This window comes from Oenanthe melanoleuca, chromosome 5 (genome assembly GCF_029582105.1).
Source record: "Oenanthe melanoleuca isolate GR-GAL-2019-014 chromosome 5, OMel1.0, whole genome shotgun sequence".
Classification (NCBI taxonomy): Eukaryota; Metazoa; Chordata; class Aves; order Passeriformes; family Muscicapidae; genus Oenanthe; species Oenanthe melanoleuca.
Genome location: NC_079339.1, coordinates 46,974,954 through 46,990,839, shown reverse-complemented (window position 1 = coordinate 46,990,839; position 15,886 = coordinate 46,974,954). Strand labels below are relative to the sequence as shown.

General features: G+C 40.0%; 1 protein-coding gene across 4 annotated transcripts in view; it reads right to left on the bottom strand.

Annotated features, from left to right (window-relative positions):
• Positions 1-2,236: 2,236 nt before the first annotated feature.
• Positions 2,237-15,886, bottom strand: part of C5H14orf132 (chromosome 5 C14orf132 homolog) — a 38,003-nt gene continuing 24,353 nt past the window's right edge. For 2 of the 4 annotated variants that reach the window (XM_056493669.1, XM_056493670.1), the window contains exon 2: positions 2,237-10,169. In XM_056493669.1, coding sequence (XP_056349644.1) covers positions 9,945-10,169 — 225 coding nt within the window. In that variant the 3' untranslated portion in view covers positions 2,237-9,944. The remainder of the gene's footprint in view (positions 10,170-15,886) is intronic. The other 2 variants (XR_008840667.1, XR_008840666.1) reach the window with 2 other exon arrangements.

Here is a 15,886-nt window from a genome sequence, read left to right as displayed (position 1 = left end):
AAAACAACTTTAAGTCCTACATATCCTTGAACTACAAAAGAAACAGGAAAGTAAGGAAAAATCTTACAAGGTCAAAGTTTGAGTTTGATTTTAGGAAACTCTAGCCAAGATGTAGTTCAAAAGATAGGACCTACATGAAACAAAATCAAAATAGCAAGCAGAAATTATTAGGGAAGGGTGCACAGAGGATAGAAATGAGTTTGACTAACAGCAGCTGGTGTGGTCACAAAAATTATTTAAAAAACACAGAAGCATGAGACTTTCAAAGAAATTAATGGGTGTTTAGATATACCAGAAGGTGAAAGAAATAAGTACTTTGTAAGTATTTGCTTCCATCAACTGTTATTGCAGAGGACTTTGAGGTATATTTACTCAAAGTCTTTTCAAGTAATAAATATTGATAAAGATCAAAAGAGTTTGGGTATTAGCACAAGGTAAGATATGAAAGAGTAGAGAGGTTAGGAAAAAAAAAAGAAATTAAAAGCACCAGGTGCTTGGAAGAAGAGCTGAGTTGCTAAGAAAATAAAATTCTCTGTTTAAAAGTTTTGGTACACTGAAGGCCCTGGGAATCACAAATGTCTTTACCTTTCTTTTAAGGAGTCACTAGGGAAATTCAGAGAGCATAAACCTTTTTTTTTTCTGTACCCAACTAACATCTGCAGTCATAAAATCTTTATCATTCAAAACGGAAATGACAAAAAAACTTCATAAAATGAGTGTCTTTCCTGCCTCTAATGGACAAGGATTGTCTGAATATGTAAAGGAAATATGGGAGTTAGTTGATCTCATGTATTCAGAACCATAAGGTCTGTCTTTACAAAACATAATACAAGTTTTGTGGGTGATTTGCTTAGCTCATAATAATGCCTTTAAAAGCAATAGCAAAAGGCAAGCTCCTGTTTTGAGTCCAATGTTTCTGTTAAGACAGGAGGCAGTGAAATAGGTTTATGGAAGAGCTGCACCTACACCCATGTAAGATATGTGCCTGCTGCAGTTAAAGCAGTGAAGTCATTTGGGTATATTTGAATTAATTATTTTTATCTTAAAGAAAACTGTTACCTAGCATTAAACACAGCACAATATGTCAGTTGAAATGCTATTATGGACAGGCTCTCTTGGCCTAAAAGACTGATGTTGTTAGTCTCACTACAGAGCAATTTACATTAGCAATAGCTCATTTATATTGATAATGCTGTGCAAAAAAACAGTGCTGACAGTTTCAATTGGCTTTATTAGTCTGAACACACATAGATAAATTTTTAAATGACTATTAAACAGAACATTCTCTTCTGTTTCTAGGGTATATTTCTTAATATTGGCAGAATTTTGAAAGGAACAGAAATGTGATCTGTATGATTCCATAGTTGCAATGGAAAAGTGAATTATAATTCAATATTGCTGTACTGTAGCAACTGCACTGCCTCACATTCTGATGTGTAAACTCTGGAATATGTAATGTTGCTAGATTGATAAAGACTGGGACTAGATAAAAAATGCCTTTTATTTTTAAAATGAACTTTTGTCAGACTGGTCCATGCATCTTCATGATGTTCTGAGTTTGCTACATTCAAAGGTAAGTCAATTTTTTAATTTTAAGTTGTGCTTAAGTAATCCCTTAGAATGTGCTTTTGTCATTCTTCCAGCAGAACTAAACTTAATTCATTGAATCCCTTTAGGAGAATAATAAGGAGATGCCCATAATAATCTACATGCTGCATTGCATTAGCAAAGTGTTTTCCTTTCTTCCTATTGGAACTATCTGCCTTGGCAAAGCTTGCTGGACATCCTGCAGTGAGTGATGCCCCCTTTAATTCCCCAGAAGGCTTTGGTCAGGATTTTGGGGCAGAGACACAAAGGGACCTGCACAACTCTGTGAGTCAGGATGGCCAAGCTCAGCTGAGCAGGGAACAGAGAGCAGCAAAGGGCTCGAGGTGTAAGGGCTTCTGAGCTGTTTGAACAAAAAAAGACTTTTCTGGGGGCTCCCAGATGTGATGAGGCACTTCTTGGACTTTGAGAGCTGGTAAATGCATTTCTGTAGAAATAGCCACAGTGTTCTTTCCATGAATATATTCAATAGAGATTTCCCAAGGCTACCAAATCACACAGATTTGTAAATTGCAAGAAATTACTAGTGTCAGAGTATCAGTGGAGGTAATAACTAAATAACTGCAATTCCAGACTTCTAACTACTCTCGAGTAAACTGAGAACAAAATGAAAAATCCCACACCATTATCAATTTGAAGAACTTTATCCAAAACCACAATTTCCATCTGATAATTAACAAAACTTGTCATTTTCACCATAGTAAAGGAATGAACCAGTACTAAGTACACACACAGTGAAAGCAGTCAATAACTGGAAAAGAACAGGAGCTTAAAATAATACATTTCTCTTAACTAAACTTGCTAGTTACAGTAAACTTGGAAAAAGCAGAGGGCATTTTTAAAGTTGTTTTTGTCTTTACAGATAGAGCTCCACAATCCAAGAACAATGATTACAACAGTAAAGGTTTTTCTAGAAACCAACCCATGTATTACAAAAACAATACAGAGCATCCCTGCAAACCTGATAGTGTACAAAACAGGGCAGCAGAGAGAAAGCACGAGAGAATTAAATTGTCCAGGATTATTAAGAAAAAGTAACAGTGCATACTAAAGGGCACCTGTAAAACTGCTTTACATGAACTGAAGAATATAATTCCCATATGACTGTGACTTTGTGTGAAGCACAGATGCTTTCAGAAGTGTCACAATTTAGCTTTTTTTTGGGGGGAAAAAAGCCCCACATAATTAGGCAGTATTTGAGATATCTTGAAAACAATTTTAATAGGCTACCTTACAAATCTAACTACCAGATTTATTTACATAAGCTTCACATTTCACTGAGACTTTGTACTCCACTCCTAAACTTCCAAACTTCAGAACTACAAGAGGACATAGAGAAAGAACAAATATTTCTTAGGTTAGGTACTCATACTAGGAAAAAAAATAGTGCAACTGCTTGCTACATTATATATCCTTCCAGCATATCTATCAAAATATTCAGACTCAGGTTTTATTACCTTCTCATTTAAAAAAATACAGCATTCTGCTTTCTTTCTTGCTTTTGATTAGGAAATCACAGACATCTTTACATGTAAAATAAAACCCCAGCAACCCACAGCTAGTCCTGCAAACTGATCCAGTGGAGCAGATGTCAGAAGTACAGAGGATTATTAATGCAGTGTTATTAATGCAGCTGACTCCAGGTGGAGGCAAAGGTCCCTCTGCATAGAGCAGCGTGCAGGCTCAGGAACTTCCATCATCCTCATGAAGGCAGCAGCTGAGATGGGTTTTAGGGCCAGACCTGGAACAGTTCAATCTGATTTGTTCTTCAGTGGGAGTGAGCTCCTCAGGAAATGTGAAATCACTCATGGCTGCAGCTCAGGAAGCTCCCAGAGCACAGGGCTGCAGAGCTCCCTCAGTTCTGGCAAAGGAATGCACTTTCTGTTGGGTACAATGAGGTTTCAGTGCTCAATCTGGCTATAAAAGCTTGGCTGTGCATCTGAGAACTGCAGGTGTGACTAAATGTGAAATGGCTTAGCACACTGTGGCTGTGTTTCTTTACTGAATTGGCAGCTCCTTAATGGCCCTGACCCCACAGTAAATCACATGGAGCTTTTCTGTCCTCCTTAGGACCCACTCCTGCTGCCCTCACCTTACCCCAAGAGCACTACCACTGATTCTGATCTGCTAAAAAAACAAAGGACTTTGGGTTGGGAAAAGCTCAGTAAATGCTGGCTGCAGAACAGTGCAATGTATTTATAAAATCTGAATTTTTGAAAGGTAACCTTGCAGTTACCAGTCTTCATGGCTGCATCTTGCTCTTCTGCTTAGGGGAAACATCTGTGGTTTGCTAAGGCAGAGAATGATTTTCTCCCAAGAAGAGACCTTGTGTTACTGTTCCTTGCCCTCACTGTGGAATGTCCTTACTGATCACTAACCTCACTCTCAGAGGTCAGTCAAGGAGCTGGCTAAAAAGGGCTGAAGAACACTGCTCTGACACCAAGGAATGAAAAGAATATAGTGAAGACAAGGGGAGAAATAAAATGAAGGGATAGAGACAATGTCATGGTGACAGTGATTTTAAAGGGATGGATGTGAGCTCATATAAGGGTAATATGGGGAGGAATGAGAAATGATGCAGCCTAAAGGATTGGGCAGAGACTTTGGAGACATTCTGTGATTCTCTTGCTTGTTTCTGTTCTCAGCATCTTTAAAGTCTGGATAATATTAAGATCTCCTTTGAGACTGACTGGCAAAAGACTGAAAATTAAAATGAGACAATGCTACAGTGCAGATGATACTTGAATCTTTAACATTCCATGCTAAAGAAAATAGGGTGGTTTTAGCTTTTACAGGAGGACTAAATAGAGCTTTAGGAGGCAAATCTTTTATGTATTCTATCAACACAGGAACATTTTAGAGTATTTTCTACAACTGAAAATAATAGCCTGGGAAAGACAGAATGGGTGGCACAATGCTCCCAAGAATTCTGAAGAGAAGGAGACTGTGCTCACACAAAAGGCACTTGCCTTGCTACCAACAGCTCAAGTCTGCCCATGTCACCCAGGAAACACTGACTTCAGAGACATGTCCTTGAGATGTTTGTGTTTTCAGGGTTTTCTTTTCCAGTTCCTGGCTGTGTTGCTGTAATTTCCAAACCAGCAAAAGTAGATCTGGTCATGTTGTTTCAGTGTAAATGCTCTGGGACAGGCCAGAATGAGATAAAATTGTCATGCATTTTGTTCTGAAAAGGCAAATATTACTCTGGAATGTAGGTTAATTGGACACTTTCTTCCTTCTTTGTGCCTGAAGAACCACAAACTAAAATGAGGCATGGCTGGTCCACAGCTCTCAGGAGCTCCCTACATGTCCAGAGAAGAGCATAGTGGTGACTTAATTTTCATTTTTTGAGCTGAAAAGACAAGGTAAAAGGCAAAGATGGGTTGTATGAGGAAACACAAAAAGTTAGTATCAGACTAAGGGCAGTAGGAGACTTTAAGGCTCAGGATGCCTTGGCTGCTTTAGGACCCAGACAAGGGGTAAAGGGCTAAATGCAGGTGAAACCACCCCTATCTTGACCTTATGGTGACTGAACAAGGTACCAGTGACAATACAGCTAACAGGATGTTGATCTCTGGCTCTTCTGTAAATGGAACAAATGTGATCCCTGAGGATCAGCAGGCTGGGAGGTGGGGAGGGACGTGCTGTACCTGGTGGTTTAGCTCACACTCAGCTCTGGCTGTGTGGCCAGGAGGCCAGCAGGGCTCAGAGGGACACAGCAGCAGCTAATGAACCACTCAGCTCTGCCTGTCAGAACCCCATGGCTGACATCAGCACCAGGACCTCCCTGCCCTTTCCTTCCCTGCATTAACCACGTGAAATCCAACTCTCCAGAGCTCCAAATGTTCCAAAAGCACAGATGCATTTTGATCTGGGATTGTGATCTTTAGTCTATTTATCTCAAATGGAAATCACCCTTAAAAAGAGCAATTTTCCAGATTCTGCTCTGTGATTAGCCACAGGAAACTCAGTCAAATTACCTTGGATAAATGGACAGTGCTGCATGAAATTAATAACTCTAAGCAGCCTGCAGAGAAATGTGAAGAGGACATTAACAACTGGAATTGCTTGAGAATAGCAAAATAAAAGCTTTTAATAATAGACAAAATACATAACAACCCATAGACTAGAAGCTCTTGGTTTTGGTCCCAGACACAAAGGTGTATTTTTTCTTTTATGTTCAAATGGGTCTACAGGGTAAGACAATAATGGCTGGATGCTTCTGTTCACTCTTGATTTGGGGCTGGTTATCACAGTCTGCTCAGCAGCTGGGCAGGATGCTGACTGCCCTCAAGTCCTACTGCAAGTGAGGATTTTGGAACAGGTGATATATCTATGACCTCATCTGCCCCCTGAAAAGGCTAAATACATTATTTGTAGCAGATGAGTCTCTCTGCTAGTATTGTTTCAAAATCAATTTTTCAGTTTTGCAAGTGTGTTGACACAGAAATACAGGGTGTTAATGCTGTGGGCAAGCACAGACTCCTACTTGCAGATAAAAATACAACAGGAATAGCTGTGTGGGTTTGCCCACTCAGTTCTCCCTTCTAATGTGCCATTGCACCCACCTGAATAATTGTTCAGCCTTTAGTCTCTTTGCTGTGGTGGCTGCACAGCTGCTGTGTTGAGCTGATGGCTGCTTTGAGAAAAAAAAATTCTTTAGAGGGAGTTTGATTATTTGGTATGTTGCCATAGATCCCTAGAGGCCATGGCTAAAAGAGAATCATTAGAGCACCCCAGTTTGTCTTCCTTGGCACACTGATAACTTTGCAAAGTTGCTTCTTGTGTTTGTGTGACGAGGTTGCACAACAGAGCTGGAGGTAAAAAACCTCTAGAGGCAGAGCATAAAGTGGTTTGCTGCATCTACCACAGAATGAACTGCAGTCAGGATTTTCTAACTGCTATCTGTGCTAGACATTTTTAATTGAAGCACTGATCAAGTGGAATTATTTACTCAGGCTGATACACAAAATGATCAGCAAAGCACAGAACCCTGCTCTTTTAAAGAAAGGCTTCAGAAAACAGCTCTGGGAAATGTGTTTGGGTTTCCTCATCATTCCTCAGTGAGTGACATCAATTATCCAGCTGCCTGGCTCCAAAGAAAGGAGAAGCTACAGTGCTTCAAGCCAAGCTGTGTTGAGGCAGCATATTTCACAGGACCATACCTGTGAAACATCCACCACTCAGCCACTGCTCCATTCCCCTCTGTAGCTTCTCTGAACTCAATGATGAATTAGTCCCCTTTTTAAATGGTTTAATTTAAACCTTTGCTAACCTCCCAGGGGAGAGAAGTGGTTTTAGTGATGAAACCAGAGCACAACATCCAGAAATATATTGTGCATATTGTCACTATCAAAACAGATCAGAGCTTGAACCAGCTCTGGCCACTGCAATTTAGAGATCTTCAGTACACCTGGCAATATTCCACACAGACCCTCACATCAGTATCCTTGTACCTGCATCCTAAAACTAACTTTTTCTCCTGACAGAGAAGCTGTACAGTTAGTGTGCAGTTCCTATGAGGCAGGAAATGCCTACACTTGCTGCTTGCACCCAGCTTGCCATGTCACCCTGTCAAGCCAATTACTTAAATTAAAGTTTTGTCTGGCCCTTCTTGACAACACAGCCTCTAATGATGGGACTGTGTATGATGATGATCTGGATGCAGGAGGTGGAACTCATTGTTTTCCAACACTCCTGCTATTACTATCAGTTTCACAGGAAAGTAGGGCATTTTCTTTGGGAAAAACAACACAAAAGTGTCACTTGGTTTCGTTAGCAGAAAAGTGCTCCTTTGCTGTTCCCACTCCAATGCTTTTCTTCATGGTTGAAGAGTTTAGTCCAGTGCTCTGGGAGAGAGATGAAAACACTGCTAATTTCACTAAGATTAATATTCTAGGAAATTTAAACAAAGCACTCCACTGGCAAATTCATTAAGCAGCAGAATAATCCCACTGGGCAAGTACCACTGTGTCAAACTGTTTTTAGTCATGGTGGAAATGTTCTGCTCTTTATGAAAAATGCTTGCAGGATCTGGCCTAACTAGACAGCCTGCAGGAACAATGAAGAAAAGTCCATGAGCAACTGTTACAATTACAAAGGCAGCAGAATATCAGAAAGTGGTTGGGCACAGTACATTACATTAAGCAATATTTTCACAGATTCTACATGTTTACACACCAGACCTTGTCCTGCTCAATTCTTCATTGGAAACTTCTCTGCAGCTTCCCAACAGCTTCTTTTCTGCTCAGCAAGAATAAGGAGGGGTGCAAAAAAACAAACAATGTACACCACTTATGCAGCTCCCCTGGTTTTCATTGTCCTGTGGCTATAAAGGAATAAATAGCTAATCATAATTTTTCTATCATTCTTATGACTACAGTTATTTTATTAGACAGAATTTACTTTCTTTCCCTCCAGTCTTCCAGAACTGGGCATCTCAAACTTTTTCCCAGTATAGGTCTTGTCTGTCCTCAACCATCTTCACAAAATCCTGCCTTCAAACAGGGAAATAACAACACACACAGAAGCTCATAATTGTTTTTCTCAGCCTCAAAATAACCTAATTTTTTTTTTTTTTTTTTTGTCCCACTGCTAGCTCTGTTTGCATCTTTCCTAGCTTTAAAGGACAGTTCATAGAGAGGGAAAAAATATACAGAGACTGCTGAGTGCTTATAAATACTGATTTGAGGCATGCTGCTCTGATTCAAGTAACTGTCCACCAGCCCTGCAGGAAAATGGGTTTAAAGAGAAAAGAGGAAAATGGAAACCTCTCTATACATTCAGCAGCTCTTAGCCCAGCCTCAAGCTCAGTGGCAGGCAAGTGGCAAAAATAGTCTCTGTACCCACAGACAAGGCTTTGTGGAATTAGGGTAGCAGCTACATGAGACAGGAAACACAGACAGTACATGAAGACATAGAAGAAGAATTTGTCTGCTGCTCTCAAAGTGCAAACATTTTATGTACTGTTGCTTAATTTTTATGGGGGTGAAGGAAGATTTCCAACAGTGGTGATTTTTATTTTTTCTTTTCTCAAGATTTGTAAAACCTCTCAAGCAAGGAAGGCTACAGCTTGCCTTGAAAAGATACAGCTCTTGAAAATGAACTGCCCATGGAAAAAATGCAGTAAAAATATTGCCTCTCAGTAGAACAAATCCAAAGGATAATCAGAGTCATTACCTAAAGCCAGCTATAAAAAAATCACTTCCAAGACCCTCACCAGAACCCAGAGATATAGTGATACTGAGATACAAGCACTTGCACATCTGACACTTATTACTTTTCTTGTGTTGTTTCTACCCCAGGTCATACCTGACTCTTGAATTCACCCCCAGATAAGCACAGAAGTGCCCAACCTTTCTTTCAATGTTATCTTTCTCATAGACATATTCACTATTAATTAGGCTTCACAATTTTCCCATAATTCCTTCAGAACATCAATAACATCATGAAAGTACACAGCTGCTGTAAGAAATCTGGATTGCAGTCCAATGAGATGAAAAGTGTGGCATTAGGCTTTTGTTTCCTGGAAGAGATGCATATACAAACCACTGCAATCCAGTACCTCTAGACAGAAATGGGAACCTGTGCTGCTACTCTGTTTATCATTTCCTCCCCTGAAATTCAGAGGGTCTGCAGAGCAGCAATAGCTGTGCCTCCCCCTGAAAAGCAGACAGGTTCAGCATCATTTCATTGATTCCCAGCTCCAATTACTGACACTGGAAGGCAAGTAAGAGACATCCTGCATCTGCTGCCATGGCTGTGAGACTCATGATTTTGAATCCAGCCCAGGAGTCTCCCTTCAGCCATGCTGAAGACTCACACATAATGAACTTGGACTTCATCAGAACCAAGCCAATGCCAGCCACTTGATCCATCTAGGAAATTAAGATGTCCAGAAAACATGACGTGGAACAATTCCATATAATGTTATACCACAGTAAAAAATGCACAAAAAAAAAACAAACAAAGCTGACAAACTGCAGAAGAACTGCTAGAAAAATCTACAGTAGAAAATAAGCACTTTCTATATAAATATCTCTCTGTATTTTCTATACCCAAATTGATCTCTCTTTTATTACATTTCTATACAAAACTGGTATTGGCTCTGTTCTCAAATAAAGCTCTCACCTCCACACAATTTGCATCCAAACTTTCTGCCATCAAGGCTTAAAATGATTAATTTGCACTTCATTTCCATGACTGTGGCAGCACTTAATCAACAAAGTCTCTACTTATATGTATTTATATAGATATACATGTATATATACACACATACATACACATGACAAATACTGCTGAAGATTTCCTTTCTTCCAGTGTTTGTAGTGACAGTCATCCTAGAAGGTGAAGGCATACACCACTCCCACAACCACAATATTCCCAATTGTTGCTATTATTGCAATCCATAACAATATGGCATCATTTGAAGAACGGGATGTCTCTTCTGGTGGGTTCTGCATGGAAGAAGCTGCATGGACGTTGGCTGAGGAGTTAAACAGGGAGTACTCTGTACTAAAGTCCTCGTTGGGTGAGTCCATAAAGGCTCCTCCCATAACAGGAAGCTGTGAAAAAAAAAAAGGCAAAATCAGAAAGCTAATATCTGCTTTTGCATTGTCTCAAAGTCATTATTAAAGACTAACTATTAGCTAACTTGCAAAATTATTCACATTTCATGTACATGGTGCTAACCTTGCAGGAATATCACAGACTGTAATTTTGATTCTCTCCCTTTGGAACCAAAATGCACCCATTCTGGCAGTGTGCAGCTGTGCTACAGAGGCTGCTGAAATGGACAGCATGTGAGGATAAACCATCTCTCCTCTACACACTGGCTGTAATCTATAGACTACACCAAAGACTTTGAGAAGTCTGAGAATTAAGTTTTTTTTTTTTTTTTTTGCTTGCCATGCGTAACATTTTACAGAGATATAAAAGACAGGCTCTTTTTCAAAGCTGACTGCTGAACAAATTTCATCTGTACTAGAAAATATCATGTCACATTCAAAATTAAACAGAGAATGATGAAAGACCACAGTGGATATGTCATGCTACCTAATCCACATTAAATAAAATTATCTATGATATGAAATATGATTAGACAAAAGCAGTTTACAAGAAACCAAGCAGGAAATTGCAAAAGTAAAGTTTGGTACATTCTCCCTGCATCAAAGATTTTTGCTGGCAGTTTAAAACACAGTGTGGTTTAAAAGAGAGCAAAACCTTCCATTTCAAAAGGCCAGCTTGATGTTTTGAATCCAATTCCACTGGCCTTTTTTTATGTCCTGGGATTTGATAAGGAAAGCATTTCTCAGTTTAATCAAAATTTCTTTTTATGTAGAGATTGCCATAAAAGGCAGCTCTGACTTCAAACAGAAGTGTATTTATGCAGCGATGATGCCATGCAACAGCTACAGAGACTCTAATTAAAGATCTCTGCAGCAAATGACAGGAATACATTTACCATACTGGCAGCAAAATGCTCAACCAGAGATGCTTGCCTCCTCAGCAAATCATTTTAAGGCTATCAGCATTTAGGATAGTCAGTTCTGCAAAATCTTTCAGCTGAACACTCATGCCAAGTATAAAGGTACACACACATGTGCACGTGCCCAGTGCAATGGTCTGGTGATTGATACCTGGGTTTTGGGGCACACATTCTGTGCTCACAATGAGTTATTTGAAATTACAAGCTTCCACCCTGTCAGTTCCCCTGGTGCTGTCACAAAGGCAGGGAGCATCCATGTAGCAGCACAGCTACAGAGTCCACTGTAAATGATGTCAAATCTGAATCTCCTTGTACTGTGTAAGGCTCAAACCAGCTGTCTGCACCATCTGAGGGGAGCACATGGTGAAATAGCTCATCTGAATCTCTGAAAGGCTTGAGGTGACCTGGTGTAAAGCACTGACATTCAGCACCTGGCACAGGCTCTTTCTGTAAGACTGACTTCCAGTTTTTCTGTTTGTAGGTCAGTAGCACTTCACCACAGATCTCAAAATAAACCTTCCTGCCAATTTGTAAAAATCATCTCTTGCTAAATGTGCATTCCCCCTTGTCACTGCTGTAGCAGCCTCAGATAAGAGCATGAGGAATGGCCATATGGTGTCCAACAGAAAGTCCATCTCCCTTGTTAGCTCCAACAGTAAACTGATAAATAGATGCTTAGGAAAATAACAGCACAACAGGAGAAACAGGTCTGACACCACCCCTTAATAACTCACAGTCTCTGTTTTCAGCTTAGGAATTTTATAAGCCAGACACTATTGCTATGGATTTAATAACTTGCAAAGAATTTTGCTACCATGAACTCATCCAGACTCTATCTGAGCATCCTTCTCAATCTGGCCTCTTGGTACCACTTAACAGTCAGGGTTGCCCAGTGATTAGAGCCATGTAAATCATCCTTGGGAGATATGCCATCTCTCCATGGGAGAGAGAGATGATTAGTATCACTGGCAATCTATCTTTCTGGTAGATTAAATTCAGTGAAATGAATCTCATCCTCAGTCTTCATGTCTTCATTCTCCCATAAGGTACAGTATCTTCCTCCTGCAGTCTTATTTGAAGTTTTACACTACAGGCTGTGCCCCCTCCAGAAATGACATTAATGTGAGCTGTGAAGTGCTTGTGATTAGCAGTAGGCTAAGGACAGAAACCTGCAATGCTCTGTGACTGCTCTATCTTTCTGCCTGTGCCTCTACAAAGCAAATATATGCCAATTTACATCATCCAAAGCCTTCACCCATGTCACTGCCAATACAGTGACCTGCAGTTTTAGCCTCAGAGAGTATTTACAGTTCAGGCAAGGCTGTCACCCTCCCCAAGAGCACTGGAAGAGGAGCCCAGGGCAAAGGGTTAACTGGGAAACCCGACAGTGAGGGACATGACAGGAGCAGATGGCGAGGGGTAATGCTGTAGCACACTGTTTGGAAATGAAGCTCCTTTCCTAGTGACTGTGTCGACATTGTTAAGTAGCACTAATAGTACATTGCTTGCTAAATGGCTTCTGAGACTGGCAAAGAAAGAATTGAAATCATTAAATAGCAACAGGCAGAAAACCAAGCAGCAAAAAGTCAAGTGGTGATGAGAACACCCACTGCGCCGAGTAGCTCCCACTGGCACGCTCCGGGGTCACGAGGAGAGCTCCTGAACACTTCTGTCAAACACTTCCTAGTTAGCAGAAAAATCTATTTTATAACACAGTGATTCACAGGAATGAAAAACTGCATGTCAGGTACCAGTCACTGATACTATAAGTATGATAACATTCTGAAGCAGCATCATACAAAATCCATCCCTTAGCAATATAACACTGCTCCATTTCTTTGAGAATCAGGTGTCTGACATTTTTCATAGACAGCTAGAGAACTGTGACATTTGGCTGCTGCCACCTTGTTGGGAACCCAGGTTTGAAAGCATAGCTGAATCTTCTAGTGAGAAACTAAGAAACCTCAGCATCTGCTTTAACAGCTCTGCTGTATCTGCTGCCCTGGTCTCACCAAGCATCACTCTAGAAATGGGATGCTAAGAGGTGAAATGTCATCACAGCTCAGGTGTTGCTTTGTAAAATCCGTGTTTCTACTTCAGAACATTTAACTTTCATTAAATTTTAGATATCATATTTTTGCAAGACAATATGATTTGAATACATAAAATGAAATTATTATTTCCTTCTGCCCTGATAGCCAGTGATCACTGCAGTGCATATTTGCTCCTGAAAACCTTCCACCTGCAGACATAAATTAATCTAACACAGTTGCCAAAGGCAGTAGCAATATACGGGTTCACAAATTCATCATAAAATCTTAATTCTTAAGCTCTTCTTAAATAAATGTTTCTTACTAAAGAGATACCCCACATGGCCAGTATTCTCCCCACAGTAATTCTCTTGTGTCTCACAAAAAGATGCATATATATATTCTCCTTATCTGAAGCAGGCACTGTAAATGAAGATGTCTTACTGGCTGTTATTGATTTACAGGTAATATCTGGAGAACCAAGTTCTGTTCACTGTTTGCCAGACTATCACCCTACTGTTTGCAATGCAGACTGGGTGCACAGTGACAATCAGGACTTGTTCTGTGTTCTCTGCAAGTGGATTAGTTTGAACTCATTAAACCCACACCCAAAATTAACCACCACCTAAGGCAATCCTCTTTAATTTAATTAAATATGTCTAATTCTGAGGAGGAAGATCCTTGAAAATGTTTCATGTGGTTAGCTTCAAATTCTCATTTTCATTGATTCAGATTCCTGCTTCACCCTGAAATCAGAGTCTTAGGCTGACAAGCTTTGAAAATACAGCTGCTTATTTTCAAAATATAGCTGTCAAAATGTTCACCCTACCCGAGGCAATGGAAAATTTTAATTCCAACATGGAGGCATCAGGATTCACCTGTATTTTAATATTGTTAAAAACTTTTCATTTTATCAATCTCTGCTTTTCCTCTAATTCATTATATTCCTAGGACCTGTGCATTACTTCCTCCACTGCTTTCTGACCCATGCTAGGCTAGATAAAATGTCTTTGTCCTTTTAGATGATAGCACTATTCAAAGTTGCTCCACATCAGCAATATCTCAGATGCCAGAGGTTTGAGCCTTGCTGTTGAACCACACACACTAAGAGCTGCCTGGATCAAGAGATGTCTAGATATTGAGGAAGGAACAACCCAAGATGTTCCAAGATGCTGCAAGCAGACACTTCAATTCTGAGTTTTGTCTTGGCTGCAGAAACTGGTTTCCCTTAACAGAGGTATTCCCACAAGGAACTGAACTGAGCTAGGTCAGTTGGCCCTAAAGCCACTGAAAGCTACTGCTTTCATGAGCACAGGTCCTGGGCAGGCTGGAGCACCTCTCTGTGGAAAATTCCCCTGTTGAATCAGCTGCAAAAAGCAGTGTAGATAACTGGCATGAAGATAAGTGAAATTTTCACTCATATTTCTGCATAGGTAGCATCCAAGATACCCTAATGATAAACATGCTGTGATTCCACTCCTGCAATTTACATCTGCCTAGAGCCTCGTTGAAATAGCTTTTTTTATTTCAAAGAACCCTACTGCTTTTAAACTATTATTCTCGACCAACTGCTGTTGGATTTCATCTTCCAAGTGCATACAACTGAGAAAAAACAAAAGCCTTTTCAATAAAAAAGTTGGCAGTAGCTGACAAGTCTCAAAAGGATACAGAAAAGTTTTGCATTCTGCCTCAGTCCCAAAAATTCCTCCTCTCTTTCCAGCCAATTCCAGCAATGACACATCAAGGAAAAGAGCAAGTTTTGTCAGCAGTGAAAAGAAATTCAAATTTCTATGAACAAGCCACAACTTTAAGTCAACATAAGCTGTATTGTGAATCTGTATACCTTAAATTGGAGGGGCTGTTGAATATAACAAAAGTGTGCAAGGCAATCAAACAGAATGTTCTTTAAACTATCTGAATGTCTGTGGAACAACTATTAAAGCAGCACTAACTGACCTTCTATGTGTAATCCAACTGATGTTCACATCCTATTGTGGAGGAAGCTTATGGTGGGGGGAGAAGGTGTCTAGCCCCCGTGTACAGTTACAAATTTCATGCTTCCAGGAGAATATGAACATTAAAGAAAAATATAAACAGAAGCACCCAAAAAGGCAAGCATTTATCAAAAGGGAAGACCTCAGTGGGAGGGTATAAAACTAACCATCAGTGTTAGCATCAGTAGGAGACATTAAAATCTGTTTACAATTTCCCAAAATGGGAAAACAGAGGACACTTCACACCATGTGTAGTCATACTGGGAAACTCAGGGAGAACAGGAATTCCTTTAGAGATAAGAGCAATCTGCAGAGCTGGAACAGTTTAATACAGAAGTGATTCTGGAAGGGCTTCAAACAACAAGCCTCTGAGTTTAAATTCTTCACTAATACACTAAAAGAAAGAGGTACTGATTATCCCACTTACTGCTTCCAAAATTTTTGGCATTGGTTACTTCAAAGCTAAACTGCTGGATTTGACTGGACTTAATTGTATCCTGTTTTGATCCAGGCTGGCAATTTCTTTCTGGTGTCAAGTTCCTCTATTACAAAAAAACATCCTGAATTAAGCAAGCAAGTAAGCAACCAAAATCTTGGGAGGGGGGAAAGGAACAGTACCTTGGCATAATGTTTTGATGTCCCAAGGGACAGTTTTTCTCTGAGGGCAGAAGGCTGTATCACTGACAGGAAGCAAGCACACAGCTGCACAAGTATCAGTGGCAGTTTCAGTTCTTATGCAGAGTAAGTGGTTTTCCTTGTGCCAAAGGGTT